Here is a 22,918-nt window from a genome sequence, read left to right as displayed (position 1 = left end):
CTTATTCTTATTGTATCATTTCAGTTCTTTTCTTGTCTTTTCTCAAGCTTTCATTTTTTGATATCTGTTATTTGGCAGGTCTGATGTGTTTCAGGCTCAAGTTTTTTGACTGTAAGGCAATGAGGCATCCCTCACTGGATGGTGCAAGTGCACCAATAAATTGTCTGTTAGAGCAAAGAATGTGGATCCCCTAAAAAAAGGCAAGAAAGAGAGAGAATAGCTAAATAGTTCTTTTTCTTGGCTCATAGCAGTTCTTGGCTCATAACTAAATGATCCTTATTGTGTGTAGAACTGCTGTAGTGAAACAAAAATTGTAAATCTTCATAATCAGCATACACACATTTTGAAGTACGATATGCAAGATACTGGACGAAAAAAACATACTGATGAAAAAATAGGGTGGTTGTAATAGGAGCAGAAAACTAGTAGGGAGGTTTAATAGTTCTTCTTTCTTTCTCCTTTACCTATTGATGCCAAAAGTAAGAATGTAAAAATAAGAGAAAATTGTGTGGGACCACCAGGTACTAAACGTAATGTCTTTGGGACAAATGGATTCCAAAGCTTTCCTCAGTTAACTTATCTTTTTCTTTCCTGACAGACAGACTTTTTTAAAGTGCCATGAAAAGATAACTATATTTTAATTTTTGTCGTGTTTTTTTCCTTCAAGCATGAAGGAGAAGAGCTGTCATTTTCCTCTGCTCCTAAATGTTTGATTACTAATTTAGACAGTAGGGCTATCACCATACTGCAGTTACTTGGTGGTGTAAATGTATTGCATGTGTAATTTGTTGATTGCAAGTTTTTAGCAAAAACAAGGCCTATTATGAACGTATTGAAGAAACTGTGTGAATGACAGACTTTGTTTTTATTGCTACAAAATATAAGACAAAAGTATCTGGCAGATTTAGCTCTCATATTTGATTTGATCAGCTAATAAAATTTTCCCATCCGTAAGCCTTCCCTTGGAGTTCTTCGATACTTCTTTTCAAAATAGGCTGCACTGCAGATTTGAAGCCAAATCTGAGTGCCACTGACCACTTTTAAGCAGTGGTTTTTTGTGTCATTAGAAAGCATGTCCAACTAGCTCTTACAGAATGAAGTCGAACATATGTATTAAAATTATTTGCAATACTTTTAAAATGCATATGATCAAATTTGAATATGGCTTTTTTATGACCACATACATATCTAAAACAAGGAATATTTTACTTTTTTGGTATCTATTGAATACAGTAGATATATTTCCGAGCAGTTCTGCAGGAAGAAATCAATATTCTAGGTTCCCTCAAGTTTTAAGAAAAGAAGTTCTGACATACAATATTGTTAACTATAGTGAGACAGCACTGGAGTTTTTTTGTTTGCCGTAGGCATGTAAATTTTATGTCCGTTTTGAAACACTCTTCATTGTTTTAAGAATTATGTACAAGAGGATAGTTTTGTCTGAAAGGATATTAGAGTGAGAGTTTACAGAGAAGTAGTCTCTTCTAATCTGCTCATATGGGGGCCTAGTAAAACAACAAAAAAAAGTGCTTAACCAGCTCTTACTGCAATCGATTTGCTAACTGCTTAATACACTTTAAGAACCTGGTTGCTTGCAATGTTTTATTCATGTTTTAATAGAGTTCTCTATTATTAAGTTCAAATATTTTTAATTAAGAAAGAAGTACAACCCTCTGGGTAATACTGCAACCATGTAGATAGCTGGTAATTAAACTTTTCTGCACGTATAACTACATTCAAACAATTCTGAATGAATCATTTGAACCTAGAAGAATGCAAATGTCATTATGTATGAAAAAATCATTTAAACAACAGGTTTTGTCAATCTAGCAAAAGTTTTAAGTTTAATAGAAAAAAGCTCTTTTTTATCATAAGGGGAGGATAAGCAGAAAGACAAGATAAGCTTTTAATTACTAAATGAAATATTCATTTTAGACAAATTTACAAGTATTGCAAAATTACTTTTTATATCAAATGTTTCTCCTAAATTACAAAGTGAACTTAATCTCAAATTCAGTTTTCAAATTCTCTCTTTGAAAATCAGCTAAAACAATTTAAAATTTGTGAAGAGGCTTTATTTTTTTTTAGTAGTCATCTGAAGCTACAGAATATTTAGTCCCATTTCTCCTTTATTAGAAGGAATTTATTGCAGAGGCAGTTAAGGACAGAAAACTGTCATGACTCCTCCTTTCTGAACATGGTATTTCTTTTGAAGAATGGGAGGATTATAAGAGATGAAAACAGAATGACAGTTCAAAATAAGCTAAAGGAAAAAAACAAAAGGATGTTTTCAGTTGTTTTGTAAAAATTCCAACATCTATGCATCTTTCTTCGTAGAGGTAAAAGAAAATACAAACAGGACTGGGAATGTTTTGCCTCAAGATAATGAGAAAAATGTTCTTTCAATTCTTAATGCTTTTATTCATGCTGTCCTTTGAGTTTCTTCATGCCAATTGGTTTGTATATGAATAAGAAAGAAGCTTCTCTTGTACTGATCAAATAAATGAAATGCAGAGGGCTCCTACATAGGAAAATCCAAAGGAAATCAACAACTTCAGTAAGATCAATAAAGGTTAAAACAGTGGTAGATCTGATGGAACACTGATACATCAAAGAAAAAGCAGACTTTCCAGATGTAACATAGCAGGCTTGATATAAAGTGAACTAATAATAATTGAACTAATAACTTAAATTCAGTACAAGTTTAGAGAAAATATGTGCTATTTTAGGAATAAAATATGATAGTAACAATCACACAATTCAGGAATAAAGCTTGGACCTCGAAAGCTAGAGGTTAAAAAGGGGTGGCACCTGTGCTAATTATAGTAGCAGATGCCAAAAAGATGCATTGGGATTAATGCTTTGTATAAAAATTATTGTATCAAAACATATCTAGGTAATACTGCTTTACACGGTGATGATTTCATTATCTCAGCTAGTACAATTTATCTAATTCGTCACTGAAATATAACAGAAATTTATTTAAACTCTTTGCAATACGATGAAACCAAGGTAATCGCCCTTCAGGAAAGTAGCTATATCTAATTTTGCATAGATTTCAGAGGAATCTGTTCCTGGCTGTAGTGTTTCAAGACCTTTCAGTATTCCGAAAATGGGAACATAATTTAAATTCACCATAATTCATTTCCACGGTGGGCTCAACAAAGCAATTCCAGGACGTGCACGCAAACCAGGCATGCAGCCAGATAGCAGTAGTCGCGCACATGTGTGTGCTCACACATTGCACGGGCTGGCATGCTCTGATGCTATGTACAAAATGGCAATATTTATCTGTGCTAAAAAAACAGTCTGCCAGTGCTTGAGGTGATTCTGTAGGAAAATCTGTAAATGGCTTTTGAAATGACATTTGACTAAGAATTTGAGACATACAGTAAAAATTTGAAAATGTTTGCAATGGGCTTTAGAATTGTCTTTTTCACAAAGATCTGCGTATTTGCACATGCAGATTACCAATGTGAGAGTCCTTCAGTCATAAATCTAGTTTTACGTGATATATTTACCTGCTGATTGTCAATTTGCAGGCAGGCTTCCCATCAAAGATGGTTTACTTTGTTGTTTCAATGCTAATTTTCTTTTTGATTGGTTATTTGCTGTAGCTGGCTTTTGGTGAAATATCTATTACCATAGGAGTCAGAATGAGATACATGAAATGTCAAAAATAAATGATAGAGTGGTAACTCCCAAAAACTTTTTTTCAGCAATTTTTACTGACTGGTACTTAATTTCTTACCTAGAATTAAAATAGCAAGTATTGTCCTACGTACTATTCAGATAATAACTGTTGGTTTCTTTTATGGCAACCGTGAAGAAACAAAAATATGCTACATGTTTTCATTCTCAAAATATTTTTGCAAATACTAGTTAAATATTCTAGAGCTTGAGCTGTACTCAAGGTTCTGTTCGCTGCATGATGCTGTTACATGTATTATTAAAAAGGGTTTCTCCATCTGTTCTTGATTCAAAGTTCTCTTCCACTCTGCAATGTATTGCACATCCTATACTTGCAAAACAGGACTGTGAAGGAATGCATGAGCATATCCCCAGTTTCTCTTCTGGAGGGGAAATAAGTAATGTACTATCCTTATAATCCTTCATTTCCTTATAATCCTTCATTACCTGGCTTTGCTCTGATCCTGAGGACAAAAGAGGCTAGTAAGAAAGGGGATCAGAGAGACAATAATGCTTTTCTGATTCCTAGAAAATACAGTTTCATTAAGGTATATGGAATTGCCTAAAACAGAAAGATGCACTATTTGTAACTGCAAAATAAGTTCTTGTTTGAGCAGTGATGTCGTGTAATCTTTCTAGTGAAAGTGAGTACTTTGTCTGTGAAGTTCTAAGTGATACAGATGCAAATCTAGGATATCTATTTATCTTTTTGCATGATTTCCTTAAAATATGGAAATAGTGTTCAGTATATAATGTCTTTTGTGGCATGTATATTTCTTTCTTTGGCAGAGCAGAGTAAGTGAACTTATATAGAATAACTCATATATTCATGAGTGCTTTTAAAGGTGAGTGTCATGTTTCTGTGAGGTGATAGCCTGAAGATATTGAAAGTTGCTGTAATAGTTCTCTTGCTAAAAATGATGCTGCAATTCAGATTATCCTGTATTTTGGATGTGGCCAATTCATTACTGTAATCCACGTATAGAACTTAAAATGTATTTATATACATAAGGACAAAGTGGGGAAGCCTCTAGTAATAGCTCACAGACAGGAAGGTGACTTTTGTCCCCCCAGGAGACCCACTGAAAGATTACTGGATTTTGTAGCAGGAAAAGCTAGCAATGTCCACATCAGTAACACCGCTGATGTGCTTACATAGCTGCGGTTTTCAGGTGCCCACTGTCCGCCCGCAGCAGAACAGCTTGGGGGATTACAAATCCCTGCTGCCAGCACAGCTCCCTTATCAGTAGGATTTCATCACAGGAGGACAGCCCCGTTCTGTTCACTAGCATGAAAGCACCCTCCCTCGGCGTGTTTGGGAGCCCATCAGCAATAGTCTGGGAATATGAATCGTCTAAAATCCTAGTTGCTACTTTGGGTTTGCTTGTCAAGCAGAAATGCTTTGTACTTCCTTTCACAACCTACAACAGCAGCTTGACTTCAAATGAAACTAAAGGGCTCAAGGATTAGATTTGCTCCTGTGTGCACTCTTTATCAAAAATAAAATTTTTCCTAAGAAAGGAACTATCTAAACAGAGATGATGCCATAGCAAATTGGACCCGCTTAAACATTCCTGTCATGAAACTTTGTGTGAGGCATAAGGACAAACTGCAAAATAGTTAAGAATTTTTTTAGCCTTTGGCCTCTGGATCAAATTTGAGATAACAGAGTTATGTTAAGAATTCAACTAGTAAGTACGAAGCAAAATGAAAATATAGAGGCATTTGTTTTCAAATCTTTACACTAGTAAGTTACTGAAATAACTTATAAAATTTGGGGTTGACATATGTAGCTTTACAGAGAAATTCTATGCTGTGCTTGACAAATAACTAAACTTTATGTTGGCAGTGTTTATGATACCATGATAACTGTGTGATTGTGTTTATTTCAAGATTTGCATTTGATATTTAAGCAATTGTAGCTGATAGATTTTCATACTTTTGGAAGCTTGTTTCTATCTTCTGTTTTTAATTTCAGTAGAACGGCAACTGGACTAAACATCCTGGATGCAAACTGCTCTGCAGTCCATAACAGTGTTTGTATTTTGCTGCCTTCCTGTGAAGTTTATATATATGCTTGATCTTCATAGCTAAACAGAAGTCTGTTAACTAATCTTTTCTAGTAAATATTTTGTTTCTCTTTTAGTAATGTAGCTTCTTGAAGATTCTCCAAAGGATTCCCCAAGGGATCTGTTTTTTTCATATATTCTATTCCATGATCCTGTCTGTATTGTTAACTTTTCCATTCTATTTCACAGGAGTATGACTGGAAAAACTACCAGTCAAATAAACTAAGTGCATCTGAGCTACAGATGCTGGCTAGCATGACAAGACAGCAAAACGAAGAATTAGGGGATACTGGGATCTCACATGGGTTGAGCGCATCACAGATAGACGACTGCAATGTTAGCATAAGCACAAGCAGTGATGATACAGCAACCTGGAACTCTTCCTTCCCACCGGTGAGTCTAAACCTACAGTATTTTTTCTGAAATTCTTTGAATGATTACATAGTGCCTGCCAACTCTGAGGTTCAGTGGTCTGGGGTAAAATTTCTGAGAATGCCTTTGAAATTTAAAGTAGCCTTAACAAATGTGGTTTTTTAGAACTTGTGGAGTAAAACACACAACCAAAACACATGCACTCCTGGCAGCTTCCATAGGACCACCGTGGAAACAAGCAAACCTATTGTATGTACCCCAGTGTAGAACCTGGAATAGTCTTACAGGTTGTACAGCATGTCACAATAGTGGGTGACGACCTACGCGTGTGTGTTACAGTACTTAAAAATAGCTTCAAAATGAATGAAAGACAGATATACCAGTCAGGAACTGCATTGCAGTACAAGCAATGGAAAATAATTGCTTCTTACATTGATAGAGTTTCATTCCTGAACAGCTAACTGCTTGAAGGACTGAACCAGGAGAGCAGCAGAGAAAGGCTGCAGTAGTTGTGAGCACTTAGGATGTGATCTTTCTGTGCTCTCCACCTTGTATCAATATTTGCCCTGGTACGAAGTGTTGCACAACCGCACACAGCTGTACTGTGTGACAGAGTGCTGTTATTAGAAGCAGAGGCGTATTTGTTAGCACTCCACTGGAGAGTATTGAATGTATGAAATCACAGAATAACATTTTGGCAACTATATAAAGGTACTTGCAGGCATTGCTGTAAAACTCAATAACCTCATAGTCCATTTCTCTAAGCACTATAGTTCTTATTTTATTACAGCTGAAACAATAATAAACAATGAATGTGGCCTAAGCAGAGACCGCCACGCAACTGTCAGAGGCGGGTCCAGCCATAGAAGAGTAACACACTGCTGTGTTGCCCCAATATAAATTACTGTAGGTTCAGTGCTCTAAAACGTGTTAGCTGCAGATTTTCTCCAGGGATTTATAGGGCCCAGAATAGAGGCCTGTGGTAGCAATCTTCTGTAATCAACGATCAATGCAGTATTAGAGCTTTGTGATATAATAATAAATGGAGGTTCAGAATTAGCGTAGATTTATTGATAAATGATTAATCGTTCTAATAAGAACTTGGTTTACAGAGTAATATTTTGAGGGATATAAGAGAAATATTAGTTCGTTTTAGCTGCTTAAGATATGTCAATATTGTGCATTTAGTTGATTTCATCATACTTCCGATGCATTTTCTTAGCATTCACTTGATAGACTCCAATATGGAGTAAATCTCTAAGACTGGACAGATGAGACTCAAATAAATAGAATAGCAGTCTCATTAACTTTTGAGTACCTTAATTATCAGGAAGTTGGTAAAAATATTTAGAGGTGTCAAGTTTGTGGCTAAAACAACATGAACTTTTAAAATAAAATATACTGCTCTGTACTGTCATACCGACTGCAGTATTTAGTGAAGCACAATGTGATTGCAAAGACAGTTCTTTGATCCCACTGCTTTGATCAGCTTCTGTATATTTCAGACTAAACTTTTCAGTTTAAAGTGTTTAGATATAATAAGTTAGTCACTTAAAATGAATTTAATACAGGTATAGCTATTCGTAATACTCCTTTGTGGCAATCTTTCTCTACATAAAACAATTTTAAAAAGAAACATATTTGGCTTGGAGAGAGACAAGTTTTTCAGATTTCTGTCTGTGGACTGAAACGTTGGTATGCCTTACTTGTACAGCCTTGTGCAAGTTTCTGCTGTGCGTTTGCCAAGGTGGGCATTGTGGTTTTAATGGCAAGAACCTTGGTTTGGAAAGGGTGGAAGAGGTAATTTAGAAAGCAAATGTAATTTTTCTCAGATAGGGACTAACTACTTAGTCCCACTACAGCAGAGTGCTGCGATTGAGCTGCCACGCTTTTCTCCACCAGTATACCTCTGCCGAGACCCAAAGAAATTTTCTGTACCAATATCTATTTTTCACTTATGTTTTCCTTTCTGAGATAGCTGCCACAGCACCCACTATTGCCAGTGCTGATAGTAGTTTTTGAAGTCTGGAGCTGTGTTTACCACTGCTTGTTGTAATTCTGTTCAAATATTTGGGAAAAGGCAGAATAATCACAGGAGGGTGATGATTCATTTTCTAGTCCTTTAGTCTCTAAGAAGGTTATAAAAAGATTTATTAGGGAGGGTGATTATTTAATTAAGACTCCAAATTATTTGACACAGAAGTCTTAAAAGAGTAGGTAGAGGACATTTCTGGTGTGCTGATATTAATTTTTGTATATTTTGATATGCTTACAACATTTCAGAAGGCTCTAAGAGTAGTGATACTGTGCCAATATTCAGACAGACAGCTGAAATGACTGAGTTAGTGTAGGCCTGTTAGCCTGACATCATTTTCAAAACAGTGAAAAAATTGACAGAGATTCGAAGGATAGTAACATTTAATAATAGCCGAGGTAATTTTATATAAAATATGTCTTGTTTAACAGATCCCATTTCATTGATAATATTGCAACTTTGATAAAGGTAACTGCTTAGATGTAATATGCTGAGATTGTTGTAAGTATTTGTTTACCATGTGACTTTCTGTTTGAAAAATGAGCAGCATACAATATCAATAAAGCGCACTTTAAATGAATTTAGAACTGGCCAACTGACAAATATCGAAAGCAGTCAGCAGGGAATTACCTGTGAGTGGAGTGTACTCAGCGGGGCTCCATCATTCTATCAGTTCTAGACCTGATGTTCAATGTTTTTATCAGTGATCTAAAGTTTAATGGCCTGTGATATACATGTGGTCATTCTAGTTGATCTAATTTTCCCTCTGGCTTTCAAATCTATAAATCTTTCTAATAATTTCATACAGCTATTGTCTGTGAATCCCCACATTTAGCAGTCTGACGTGCAATAAACGTGTTACTGTACACATAGCTAGTCTACAAAACTGAGAGCTCAGATTTCAGCATATTTGGAGTGATTAAAGCACATTCAAAAGTTGCACCTCCTGAATTTGTCTTCTGCCATGCATAGTGCTGTTATAAGACCTAAAAAGAGTAAAGTCATAATTTTTTCAGCTTCCAGTTTTCACTCAGAATTATTCCTTATATAAATTCCATGTACATATATATATATATGTATAATAAAAGGAAATTTATTTTATGTCAGCTGATATTCAGTAGTGACAATCACTAACATTCCAGTTGAGTCAAGTGAATTTGCAAATGATCAATCCCCACTGCAGTCACTCTTGCAAACTGCAGAATTTTTTTTGTGTATCTGTAGCCATTTTTCATTCGTATTAAGCAAATGATTTTAGCTGTACAGTGTGTGAAAAGAAATAGAAATAATCCTCATATTGTAGTTTGAAAAATTAAGGACAGTTTGAAATTCCTGTCGTGATTAACTTTTCATGTTTATTTGTATTTCCAGGTAATAACTTTTTGATTATTTAAATCAATAATATCTATTCCTTTCTATTATGTCCTTCAAAGATAAGTAAGGAGTATTTTTATTCTAAATACTCGTTCATTTTATATAACCTTTCTGTCCCTTGGTGGAATCTGTGGCAACAGCACCACCAGAAGGCAGATTTTTGAGCATGTTTCATCTTTGGAATACATACGATATTTTGTAAGGCAGTGCAGGTTATAGTTGTGTTAGATAATGAACTTATTTATCAAAGTAATATTTTATATATAAAACACATTTTAGTGAGTTTAAATTTTCCATCACCATTTTTAGTCTGATTTCTAGATTCACTGAAAATTCTTACCTATTACTGACTCTAATGAGGTTCAGAAATCCTTCTGAATGAAAGGCGCATAGATCTTATTGCTAAGTTGCCATTAGAACAGATGAACAGATGTCCTTAAGCAACTATAAAAGTGATATACTAAAAACTATTTTATAGCCAATGATATTTTACCAAGAACTGAATATATACTCTCAGGAGAAATTGTTGAAATGTAAGTTGTTTAGCAGCTGCTGTAAACGATCATAGCCGAAAAGGAATAAAACAGCTTTGAGTACTATACGTTACCCAGCATAGCTATTAGCTATAAATATAAAAAAAAAAAATTTTTTTTATTTTACTTTGAAGGTGAATTGTAAGGCTTTATAAAATGCGTGTGGAGCACAGGGCAGCGTTCCAAATCAGTAATATGTGTATGTAGAACTACATATTTTAAAAGAAAATATTTGCCTGTGTCTTAGCTGAATGTTTTCTTACATGTTAAGATCTAGATGAAGTTCCACATTAGCTTTGCAACAACTAGTTATAATGTGGAAGACAAAATTTTATATACTGTGGAGGATCATGTGAAGTTGTACACCCTACACATTACCCAAAGAATGTTTTACAGCTTACAAAATATTTCTGCTCTCGTGCCTGTTCTAGAGAGCGGGTAAGACCTTCCTCCCCTGTCAGAGAATCGACCCATTCAGCTTCTTGGCTAGCTCGTTCCAGACAACTTCAGTGATGTGTTAGGTTTTGGTTTGTGTTACATGACACGCATATAACACAAACATTTTGGAGTGAGATCATATATAAGAGAAATTCAGGATGTTTTCTTGCATATGTTCCCTGATTCTCAGTGAGAAGTAGAGGGGAGAATGAAGATTCTCCTAGATTGTTCATTGAGGAATCCTGAAAGCTCTCAGTGGTGTAATGCTCCACCATCGGACTCCAAAATATTCTCATCCGTCTTTCAAGTCAGAAGTACTCGCAGAGAAGTGAGATTACTTGTTCCACAAGCATCTTCCTCCTAAGTATAAATTTGATCAAATAGGCCTTTGATCTGAAAAGTACTTGAAAGAGTGCTTCCAGGTTCATACCTAATTTGTGGAAGGTCTTCTGGCCTCCATTGTGATGATTCACAAAAAAGAGCCACATGACACAAAAATGGTCTGGCAGATTTGAAGTCTGACAGACAAGAAGAATGATATTTAAACCCAGAATTATTCCGACTGAGAGCTCAGTTTGCCAACCCCTGGAGGGATCTATTCACATCAAATCAAATTGCAAAACTGAGGCAGACTACTCCTTACTATGAAATGAGACTAAAAATTATTGAGACAGATATTCTGGTTCATAGACTGACTAACTCACTTTCTCTCTTGTCCTCTGTCTTCGACTAGCCATCACTTGGGAACTGCACCATCCAGCACCTAGGCAGTGACTCATGTTTGGCAGTAACTAGGATGTCATTCATCCTGAACAGACATTTTACCACATCCATCCCCACTTCCTGAAAGCATGTGAATATACTCATTTTTTATATTGATTTCTGTATAAGTCCCAATCCCTTTCATAATTCTTAGTATCTATTTTTAGCATTTCCTGTATTAAATGGTGCACATATAGATAATGTTTTGTGTATGCTTGTATTTTCACTTGTTTCTCTGTTTGCTTGAGTGATATGTTTAGAACTGGTTTTGATGTTTGTGATAATGGGTAGGAGTTATTCTCTGGAAGCAGTGAATATATGCTGAGACTAAATATATTTCTGAATTTTAGAATTCTTGAATTTTTACAGTTTGTGAGTATCAGTGTTTCTTGCAAATAACTGTTTTTAATAAGCCAAATAATGTAATTTAAAACCTTTGTGGCATATTCTTATATGGTTAGATAGAATTTGAAGAATCTTTGTGGAAAATTATTGTATTTTGCATGAATATTCATACAGTCCACTCTCAGTTACCCATGCACAGCTTAATCCAAGTTTCAAATTAGCAGTGTCATAGAGAAGCACGCATGTTTCGGCTGACTTCATTTGGGACCACTAAGATTTCTCTTAATGGTCCTTCTGAAAAGGGGAATCATGCCTGCCAGCCCTATTAGCTCTAGGTTAGTCTTGGCTAGCCTTAAGTGAGGCTGGTTCTGCACAGATCCAACTAAGTGTCCCTGCGCCATGCTTGCTATATACATATAATCAGGATTTTTTTTTTTTTTTTTTATCAGACAGGACTTTGCTGCCCTTCCCTCTCTCTTTTCCTGACTCTATCCCCACAGTTTTATACTGGACAACAGAAGAATGACCAGATGGTCAACTCCTCAGTTCATATGTACTTCTGCCTAGAAGAGGATCTTCTGTTACATTATACCTTTGCACAGTTAGGATCTGAATATCCTTTTTAAATTTCACACATAAGAAGACAGACCATAAAATTCTAGTATCAAGAGCTGCAAATGTGTATCCTCAAAAGGATCTCTTACATACTTTCAAACATTCTGAAAGAATATTTGCAGAGTTATTTTCTCACTATTATTTTTTTTTCCTTATAGCCTGTCAGTCAAGAGCATCACTATCAGAAAGAAATGAGCCCACTTTCTCATTCCGACCCACGGTAAGATTCCATTTATAGCCCAGGCAATAAGAATTCAGTTAAAATGTTCTGATATTAAATGTGACATTCTTTGATTTCATCTCAAATCTCTTTTCAGTTGCAGCCTCCTCTCAGAGAGCTTTACTATAGCTCTTTTTATTCATTGTCTACAGGTTGCAGTATGTCTGCATTGTCCCAGAATGCAGGGCAGAATTATGCATGTTTTGAATGTATTGTTATATATTTAAAGTAACTGACATAAGCCTTGATCCTACACCTGCTTCAGTGTGTGATTCAGGAAGTCTTCCTCAGCTGCCACACATGCACACACTCTCGCCTGTTTCTCTCTCTCTCTCTCTCTCTCTCTCTCTCTCTCTCTCTCTTTGCTTTGAAGGCTTGGAACTAAAATTCTGTAGGTGACTCTCGATGTCAAGGAATCCATTCTTTACAAATTGTATTAATGTTACCTAGTTAAACAAGACTTTTCAATAGAGAGCACAGGCAGGAGAGAGTATTATATTATAACACTGAGGGATAGTTTGAAGGGATCCTGTCTGCAATGTATTTTGACTGGTTTTTTTTTTTTAGCTGTGTCTGTTTTATTTGGAATCAGCAACAAAATCCCTGTGACTCTAATGTGAAGTAAGTTAGAGATTTGGGGGCAGGTGGAGAAGGTGGCTGGGGAGAAGTAATCAAAGTTGAGGCAATCAAAATTAATTGCTCTGTTTCAGAATTGACTTGTACCTGTAAAACCCCAACATCACTTTGCCAATTTTTTTTACAGTCTGAGCAGGAGGTGTACTTATTTAAAAAAATATTTTGTTTCACTTTCAGTAGGCCTAATTAACGTGGATTTTGCTTGTCCAGAGACAATGTATGCAAGTTGGGAGAGTTAAGAAGAGAGAGCATTTCAGATATGACTGAGTTATTTAGAGAGTTTGCTTGATTTCTTTTTAGGATATCAACAATCTGAAATGTTTTATGATAGTGTAGTGCCAGTTGATTGTACAGCATAATATTCATTTTTCCTTATGGAGATGTTTTCAGTCACTTGTTTCAGTGTTGCCTTCTACGCTTTTATTATCTTCTTGTTAGATTTTATGAAGTGAACACTATGAAACTTGCTGTGGAAGTTTACCCAGATGCAGCAGTTTCTGCAACATTCAGCCCTATGTTTCTTAGTGCAGACAGTATATTACTGGAGTTAAAGTGCAGTCCTGGATTCCTGTTCCCTTTCACACGTATATCAAAGCGCTCACGTTGGTCTAGAAGGACCCTCTGTACCTTGGTGCAGGTTATCGAAGGATTAAGACGTCAAGTATCTTGTGACTGACATATTTTGGTGAGGACTCTATTCCATAACTGATTTTGTTATTCCGATGGTGTTAAAATTGCCAATATTTTAGTGCAACTACATTGTTTGTCTTCTTTTTGCCCTAGTTTGGTTGAGTCAGGTTTTATTACATTATTTTTGTGCATATGCGAAAACAATTTGGTACTCAGTACATTTTATGTACTGAAAAGCAGAATAAACAGTTATCTGTAAAAATAAAACATTTCAGCATATCAACTTAAGTTAATATGATCAATAGTAAAAACTTGTATTTCCATATAATAAAATTTAAAATAAAATATTATAAATTACTACTTAGTTCTTATGCTGTTTTAATGCAGTACACACAGTAGACTTAAACCTCTGTAGAAATCGTTTTCGAGAAATGCAGGCAATCAAAGTATTCGTAAAATACCTGGCTTGCAAGTACCTCATAAATTCAGTAGCCCTTGTGAACTGCCAGAAGAGCATTATTGGGCTGTAAATAGAGAAGGTGACAAAATTATGAAGTCAGTTTGCATCATGATATTAAACTGGAGAAGATGTGACTCGAATACTGCGATTCACATCATTACATTTCATTTAGAAAGAAAAACTAGGTATTGCTTTTCACAGAGGGTATGTACCTGGGTGAAAGGGAGATAGAATTAATAGCAATTCTATAACTTAGTTCTTGAACTGTTCTTTAAAGCCAATTTTAACTAGTAATACGTGGGCAACTGGAAAATGTGTAAATCTTTGTAAAAGCCTACGGTAGCTACGTAGAGGAAAGCAGACGGGAATATTTGAAAAATCGATACTTCCTATTGTAGATCAGTGCAGACAATTAGATAATACACTTACTGAAACAACAGATAATTTGTTGTGAAGAGTGATAAAGAATTTGGCAGGTCTGAAGTAACTTAGGGGGGAAAAAAAGTGTAGTACTCAGTGTAGTACTTTTATTTTCTGGGAAATGGAGAGAGCAATGTGACAGCTATTGTCCAGAAAATGTAACTTCTGTCCATAATAAGATAAAAGAACAAGCCAGAACAGAAAGCACCTGTGAAAATAATGGAAGTGCAGTCAATAAAAAGACCTAGCAAGACTCATTTTCTCTTAGTTCCGCTGGGTAATGGTCGTAAGTCTGCCACAGAATATTGCTACTGCCATACAAATCGCCTCTACATCATGCTGCTTTGCAAGGCATAGAACCAGTTAATGGAAGGAGATAGGCTGACTGTAGAGGCTATATAGCCAGATGAGCCAAGATGTGCAGGGTTTCAAGCCTTAGCTCTGCAGTTTCCACAGATAGACTTGCTGTTCCAGCTGAATTTCAGAAGTGCTGTCTTCTATACTTTTCTGTGGTACTGCTCCCTCCAGTGCAGATGTTGGAAACTGCTGTGTACCCTGCATCTACTTAGTAAGCACTTAAGCAGGCTTATCCTCTGACTTATTATGTGTCATAGAAGGTTTGGAGGTTTCTTTAAAGGAAAAGCTAAAGCAAAGAAGGATTCTGGAGGAATTTTAGCCATACTGGGCTGCAAAATGTGGAGCTGCTCTCTGAGAAATACCACTTGAGCATAGTTAAATATATAGATTTTCTGAACTTCTACAGATGCTCTTCAGAAAATTTTTTTCTGATAAAAGCTGATTTTCCATCTTTGAGAGAGATTTTTTTTTAAGTTGAGATCTCATCTTTATAAGCATTGCCTCACCAGATCCTGAGTTGGCATCATACCTGACTCTTCCCAGCCTACCAAATAAAATGTGTTTCTCTGAAGTTCAAACAGCTGTTTCCCAAAAACTGCGCTCAGGTAGGGCATAAATATTTCAGCACTTCATTGGATATCCTGTCACAAGAAGTATATTTTCCTTCAGTAATTTCATACAAAACATACACAGACAAATTTTTGGTTAGGTGTTTATCAGCCATTTGATTCTACACATGTTAAAAAAATATGTATTCCCTGAGTGAATTGTGGGCACAGATATTTGACAGTGAATGTCTGCTTGATTTGGATTATGGCCAGGAATATAAGATCAGCATACAAAATAAAAGCCTCAGTTTATGGGGAAGTCTATTAGTCAGTGGTCTCAGGCCAAAGCATGAGTGATAAAGTTATGTTCCATTCACAAATGAAAATATTAAACTAATGTTGACCCTCTTAGTAGCTAGGAGCTTTCATATTTTACCAGCTCTTAAATGTGATCTCTGTTCCTTTAAGAAAGCAAGAAACAACAATTCACAAGCAAGCGTGGTAGAAAGCCAAGAATTTAGGAGTTACATTTCTCAAACAACTGCTATTCAAATAGCAATCACCACTCCCCTATGCAGACAAAACACACAAGCTCGCATCTACTTTTTATAATCCCAGTAAAATTGAGAGTTAGGAAGGCTCATAGCCCGCCTGAAATCCTTCTCACCAGCAACAGCTTTTCCTAGGATGCTTGGAATTCATCTAATAAAATGACATTTTATAAGACTGTCCCTTCCTCTGCTGTGGGCATGGTCAGGGTTACCTGCAGAGCATTGCCAGGAGTAAAGGAGAGTGTAGTCCTTTGTTAGCTCCATCTCTGTTTTACTTCTGTGGTGTGGGAAGCTCACGCTTGCCTTGCTGGCATGTGGAAGTGTGCACATCCATTAGGATATAGCATATCCTACCTGTGCAGCCCTGTGTGTTGGGACTGGCCCCACCGTAAGAACTAATCATGACCCAGCATGGGGAGGGGAAGAAGGGGAGAAGTCTTAAGCCTTTCTATTGACACTGAGGGTGCGGCTGTAGCTGATGGTGTAATTGTCACCCCTAAAATTCCAGCAAGAATCTGAAAAAGCAATCTGATGTCATTTACCAGGTTCCCATCTTCCCCTCCTCAGTGTCTTGTCCTTCTCCATGGCCCTCAAACCTGCCTTCGTGCAGATGGTTATCTCAAAGGAGCTTTATTATCATACATGAGTGTTATGATAGCTCTGAAGTTGCAGGATTCGATATCATCCTCAAGCTCGTCCAGCAGCTGACTTGTTAAATAAGCTAAATTTATCTGCTCTGTACCTGCAAGTCAGTTGCTTCTTTAATGGCATTTTTTATGTTTAAATTGGATTCCATCAATGGTTTTGTTATAAGTAAAAAAACGGATCTGGAATGTTCCTTAGTTTTAAGAGATTTCTAATTTTAAGGAAAACCAATGGTATTATGAAATGTTTACTGAAATAGCTAAATGGAAATAGGCAATGCAGTTCAAGCTAGCATTTTGTCCAGATTTATATTTTATCTATAAAAAGTGTCACCACTGTATTATGGTTTAAATCTTTTGTAGCTTTGCCACTTGTGGGTGTCATATAAACTTCCTTGTATCTATAATTGGCTGATAAGAGCCTGCAGTCTTTGACAAATGATTAATAGTCACTGACCTCACTTCACATTGGCTTGGTACGGGCTGACTAAAACATGCTGTCTTGTCATTGTAACCTACATGTGTTACATTAAATTGATCAGGATGTCATCATTCTTCTTTCATCTACAATCTTAAAAAATACTAAGTTTTTTCACTTTTTTTGGTAAAGTTGTCTCTCCAATAGAAACAGTAGGTGTAACAAAAAATTACTGAGCAATGATTGCCTTTTGTAATCAAATTCAGTTGTTTGATGTTAAGATAAATATTACAGATTTGAGATTGAGCATCACAAAAGAAATGTTTTATTGATTTGCAGATTAACATGTTTGAAGAGGACAATAACTCCAAAATTTTAGGAAAAAGTTGTGGGTTTTGTCTCAAAAAAAACCCACACATATCCTTAATTACTATTTTATCATACAGTGTGCTGTACTTATTTTCGTAATGATATATGTGCACAGTGATTCAGATAATGATCATGAATTGGATAAGCACCTTTCTGTAGATAAATACATTTTAACTTCTTTTCAAAGTTGATTGCTGGTAAAATTCTGGTTGATTACTTAAACGTAGCTAAGAATTAGTTCTGTGTATAACTGACCACTCTTTATTGATTTTAGTAAGCAAATTGATTCTTTCACTTTTTTAAAAAGTTTCTGGTACAGAAGTTTTTTAAAGAACACATCTTTGCCGTAAATACTCAATATTGCCATTATCACAGCACCTGAAATTTGCATAAAGTTTTCAGTAGTTCCAGCACAAGAATCCAGACCCCTTTATACTCTCAAATATGAATCTTAAAGTTATGTTCAGTTTTGGGACTACCATTTAAGCACCCTCATTCATCCCAGATGAAAACTAAACATGCCAGGAGCTGATGCCTGTGTTATTTTACCATTGAGAGATTCAGTAAGATTAAAGTCACCTATAAAGCAGTGCGGTGAAAGAAGGATTATAGTTATAACATTTATTTGCACTACAGTGAAACTTCTCTAATATGCATGCTGTGAAATTCAGACACAAAACATCTTTGTCTCCAATGGATCCAGGAAAGGGCTTAAATACCAGAATAACTCAAAGCTGAAAATGGAAATTAAAAGATTGAGTTCTGCAAACAAAGAAGCATATTTATTTTTATGATTTGTTACAAGATCAAAGGCATAGAACTCCATCACTTCTGCAAAACAGACAATACTACATTATGGAGTATTATAAAGTTACACAACAGTTGTCAAAATAAGTGAACAAGGACAATGTATCACAAAACGTACTTTGCTTTTTCATTGTACATGTTCAGTTACTTTACTCATATGCAGAATACAGTAATTTGCAATGGGTCTGCTAATCGTTAATCTGAATTAGTGAAATTCTGCTGCATTTGTCAGGCTATAATATGCATGAAAAAGAACTTGACAAAAGAAGCAAATGGCACAGGAAACATCTAATTGAAAAGGTTTAATTTTTTAATCATGATGGTAAAAAGCTTAGCTGCAGAAAGATTTTTGAGAACCAAGTGGCTAACACACAAAAACTTGTTAAAACAATCTACAAAAAAATGGCTTTCCTTTGTATGAGAATCTGAGAACATGAAAAACTGGCAGTATATACAGTAAGGATTTGAATATAAAACAAGTCAGATGCTTCTGGACATGCCGTTGCATACCTTTTATCTCTTTTTTTGTAGCTTCAGAAATTAGTGAGAATATATGGTGTTGGTTCCACCCTGAGAACCGAGTTGTCACTCCAGGTAGAGAGTAGGCCAGCAAAAGTCAACTATTCACTGCTGTTGTTCCTGCCTTCTGTGATATAAGCAAAGCAACAACAAACTAAGACTGCAGTATTAACGTTCTGCTGAGAAGTGGCTGCCTGCAGTCCACAGGCATCTTTCCAGCAAATGGTTACCTTCAGTGGGAGATCTGGAGGTTTTTAAGGAGGTTCAGTGGTAAGGCTTCTTTGAGATTCTTTCTTTAAAAAAAAAAAAAAAAAAAAAAGGCAAAATAGTAACTCACATTCTGACTTCACAACAGCTACACTGGGCAATGGGATAGTCGTCTGCGTAGGAAAAGCAGTGGGATCAGGATCCTCCTTTCTTCCCTTTGTAATATCCAGACTCTTCAAAAAGGATTTTATGTGCATATTGTGAATTATGAAAACTATTCCAATAGGCACTTCTACTGTTGGAAAACAGGTAAAATATGAAGAGGAGGTGAGCTCTAGGACAATTTCTAGAATGTTGAGTGTTGAAAGCTTCTTGTTTTAATGTAAGTCTCTGGTTTGAGTGGGGTTCTGTGATTGTCTGTGATAACAAGAACAGGAACTCCATGGCTCCAGGTGTCCATGTTGTCTCCTGCACTCAGGATAATGTGTTGCAGCCATTTTGGTGCAAAAATGTCTTGATCAGTCTGTGTCCAGAAGAACGAGAAAGGAAACATCACCCAAAGAACAACAAAAAAGAATCAAATAGCAATGCCTGTTAGTGTTCCTAGTGGAACAGTCTCTTTCACCTCTTTAGAGACTCCCTCTGATAAACATGCATCTAGACCTCTGTCTTCCTGTGGCCTCAAAACCTCATTACATTTCATAAGCTGAGAATCAATGCCCTTAGCTTATTCCTTACAACTGTATACAGTCTCATGAGTAGGGTCATCTTCTCTTTACTGTATGCCTTGTTACATCCTCCAATCCCACTTTTCCATCCCCCTTTAAAAAGTGGAATTGGAGGTGCTCTTCACTTATGGCAGGCCCTTCTTTTCTCAAGGAAAGGAATATGCATTTGTATGTCTGCCTCAAGGCCAGTGTAGAATAAAATACAGCAAATTCCAGAGCTGTGTGCGTTAGGGAAGTCTTGGTTCATGTCTCACATGTTTTTCAGCCATGTTAATGGGCATGATCTGTTACAGCAACAAAACTAGCATCAAGCAGGTATGTTTTGGAGCCTTCATTGTCCTCTGTCCATGGTAAAAGAAAAGGGATATAGCTATATTTTTGTTCTTGAAATGAGCGGGTTGGGCTACTCAGTATTTAACAATGAGTGCTCTAATTTGTGCAGGAACACTGCACCAGGGATTTGCCCAGAAATCCCTGTCTGCAACATAAATTTCAGTGCAGAATAGTGGGCTGCTGCCAGTGCCACATTCTTTATTATCAAAAGCATTTGCTCAGGCCAGTGTCCATTGCACCTTCATGATGCTTTGTTGCATGGGCTATTAAGAGAACCTGTGACGAACCCCATACCATTCTTCCACTAGGCAAATTTCATAGTCACTTTTCCCTGAAGAAAGGCCTGTTTAAAGTGAGAAACAAGATTTTATATTTACTTCTGCCTATAGAAAGCAAAGTACCTGGTTCATATCTGCAGAATCCTGTGTTCATGTAACACTTCTCCTAGGAATAGCGTATTGACCAACCTTTGGAGCCAAGTGTTTTAGCCTTTCCCAGGATTTAGGGCATGTTGACTGGTCACATATTGATGGGTCATCCCTTGTTCCTGGCAGGATGTCTGAAAGAGGTCTTCCAAGGTATAAATGAAATGGCAAGAACTTCTGTATGGTTCTGACATCTCTTAGATTGGAAGTAAGAGATAGGTGGTATCATGTTACAAGTCCAGGATTCCCAGGTCACAGTTTTGCAGTCTCCCCATTAATACTCAGCTGAGCTGCTACTATGTCCCTTTTTACCAGTGTTTCTTCTTCCAGGGGGCCTCTAGTGTTTAGGGATGACAAGATACTTCAGTCCAGCCACAAGCCAGCATGTAAGGTCCAGGTCCAACTTCTTAGGTGTCTCAGAGCCTTGGGGGTTTTGGGTAGTTCCCAAGGCAGGCAAGCTTCCAAGTAGGTTTGTATCATTTGTATTGCTTGCTTTTCAGAAGAGAAACTACTTACTACCACTAACAAATCCCCCCATCTTTAGAAATTTATACTTAGTCCTCTGTCCTCCTTCTGAATCAGAATAATACAGACAAATCAGGCCTCCCAACTGATACCACGTACACATATAACGTTTTCTTACAGAGTAAAACTAGCTGGGCTTCTAAGGGCACAGATGCCCACACGTCCCTTCTTTGCCATTCCAGTATGATTTGTATAATTGCTTGATCCATCATACAGAGTGTTAATTTTTATTCCTTGATATTATTTTAGTGTTGTTGAGAAGGCTTGGTATTTTTGAAGAATTAAACTGAGGTAGCATAGTTCTTACTTTGTGGTCATGATTAAGTTTCCAGCTTCATGCTGTAGTGTTCACTGCATTAATATAGAGAAAGGTCAGTGCTTTCTAGCTTTAAAAAAAAAAAAAAAAAAAGCTTTCCTGGGGAAAAATAAAGGTAATTTTCAGGGAGTAAGAACACTGAGCAGCAATACCTTTAACAGGTGGATAATATTAAAGTTGGTGTTCTGTTGAGTCACGTTCTCTCCATTGATTTTTTGAAAGCCCTCTGGCTTCTTGTCATCCGTTAAAAGTTAAATGGGATGCAATCTACATCCAGGATGTCCAGAACAGTAAAATGCTGTTGGGGGCTGACTGTAGAGAAAAGAATTTATTTTAATTGGACCAAGACTCATTAGGTTCTAGCTTCAGGTGTTTTCTGAATTGCTGAAGCATTGAAATATAATTCTTAAAATAAATGGTTTGTTTAATTGTTATATATAAAAAAGTGAAGCAAACCTTACCTAATGGACACTTTATTAAATGTGGGAATCCAGATCAACTGATTCACTGATCAATGAATATCTGCTGTACTTTATTAGAATTTACTTGATTAAGAATAGGTTAATATGCAGGAATTTTACTACATAGTACAACACCTTTGCAAACTCATTGCTTCCAATTTATACAGCTAGTATTCTGATAAACAGATGAATCAAAGCTAGCAAAGAAGAAAGGGCTAATATTTTACTTAGATTAGATGATAAAACACTGTTGTTCTCTACTAGTGTCATTTGTATTGCTAGTGAGCATCAGGACTGTAATCTAGCCAGCAACGCAACGTTGTAATGAAGTAGAGGTTTACTCTTTAAGTAAATTGCAATGTAACGGCTATTTAACAGAAGCTATGATGGAAGCTTCACGTATTTAACTAAGAAAAGTTGACCAAATAGCACAGTATGCTAATTACTAAGCTGTTAACCCTCCAAATTGAGGACATACTTATTTTTAAACTGATGTAGATGACTGCATATTTTTTTTTAATACTCTGCAAAAATCTATCATTTGATCTCTGATATTGAAAGAAAAATGGTGAGGCATTTGTAGGCCAGGCTTTCAGCTTATCGTGGTCAGCTTGATTATTCTGCATAGTTTTAATGCACCAGCTTTTGTAGTATCTAAACATCTAGTTTGATAAGTAGAATTCAGATTTCCTTTATTGTCTTTGAACCTGATCCAGTACTCTTATAAGACAGTTCATTTACAGATTAATGCTTTAAGAGGAGCAGACTCAAGTCTTTCTTGCTCAGTTTCACTTGTACTTTTAATAATCCTTTTTTAGTTATTAATTCATTAAAAATATTTACTTTTAACAGAAGTCTCTTTGCTTCCGTTAGAAGTATGATATTTTGCAGCCTAGACTTGCTGAAGTGGTGTTGAGCAAGGAAAAAAGCATTCTGTAAATATATTTGTGATTTTCTAACTCTCAGTGCTGGCCAAAAAAGAAAGTTCCAGTAAGGCATACTGTAAATGAAGATATTATGTATTAGGGATGGAATGAATCTGTCAGTTTGACGGATTGTGAGGCAAAGAACAGATTAACAGATTACTCATAGTCAGAATGCAGCTCACTGT

General features: G+C 36.2%; 1 protein-coding gene across 6 annotated transcripts in view; it reads left to right on the top strand.

Moving 5' to 3' along the window:
- The window catches only part of CFAP20DC (CFAP20 domain containing), a 108,117-nt gene that overhangs the window by 63,318 nt on the left and 21,881 nt on the right, over positions 1–22,918 (top strand). For 5 of the 6 annotated variants that reach the window (XR_010391283.1, XM_064519095.1, XM_064519094.1 and 2 more), the window contains 2 exons: positions 5,949–6,152; positions 12,392–12,453. Coding sequence is in view for 4 of the 6 variants with exons in the window: in XM_064519095.1 (XP_064375165.1) it covers positions 5,949–6,152; positions 12,392–12,453 (266 nt within the window). In the remaining 2 variants the exon portion in view is untranslated. Of the gene's footprint in view, positions 1–5,948; positions 6,153–11,244; positions 11,365–12,391; positions 12,454–22,918 lie in introns of all 6 variants that reach the window. The other variant, XR_010391284.1, reaches the window with a different exon arrangement.

This window comes from Dromaius novaehollandiae, chromosome 12 (assembly GCF_036370855.1).
Source record: "Dromaius novaehollandiae isolate bDroNov1 chromosome 12, bDroNov1.hap1, whole genome shotgun sequence".
NCBI classification, from domain to species: domain Eukaryota; kingdom Metazoa; phylum Chordata; class Aves; order Casuariiformes; family Dromaiidae; genus Dromaius; species Dromaius novaehollandiae.
Note: the sequence above shows the minus strand (reverse complement) of the source record. Positions and strands in the feature narration are given on the sequence as shown.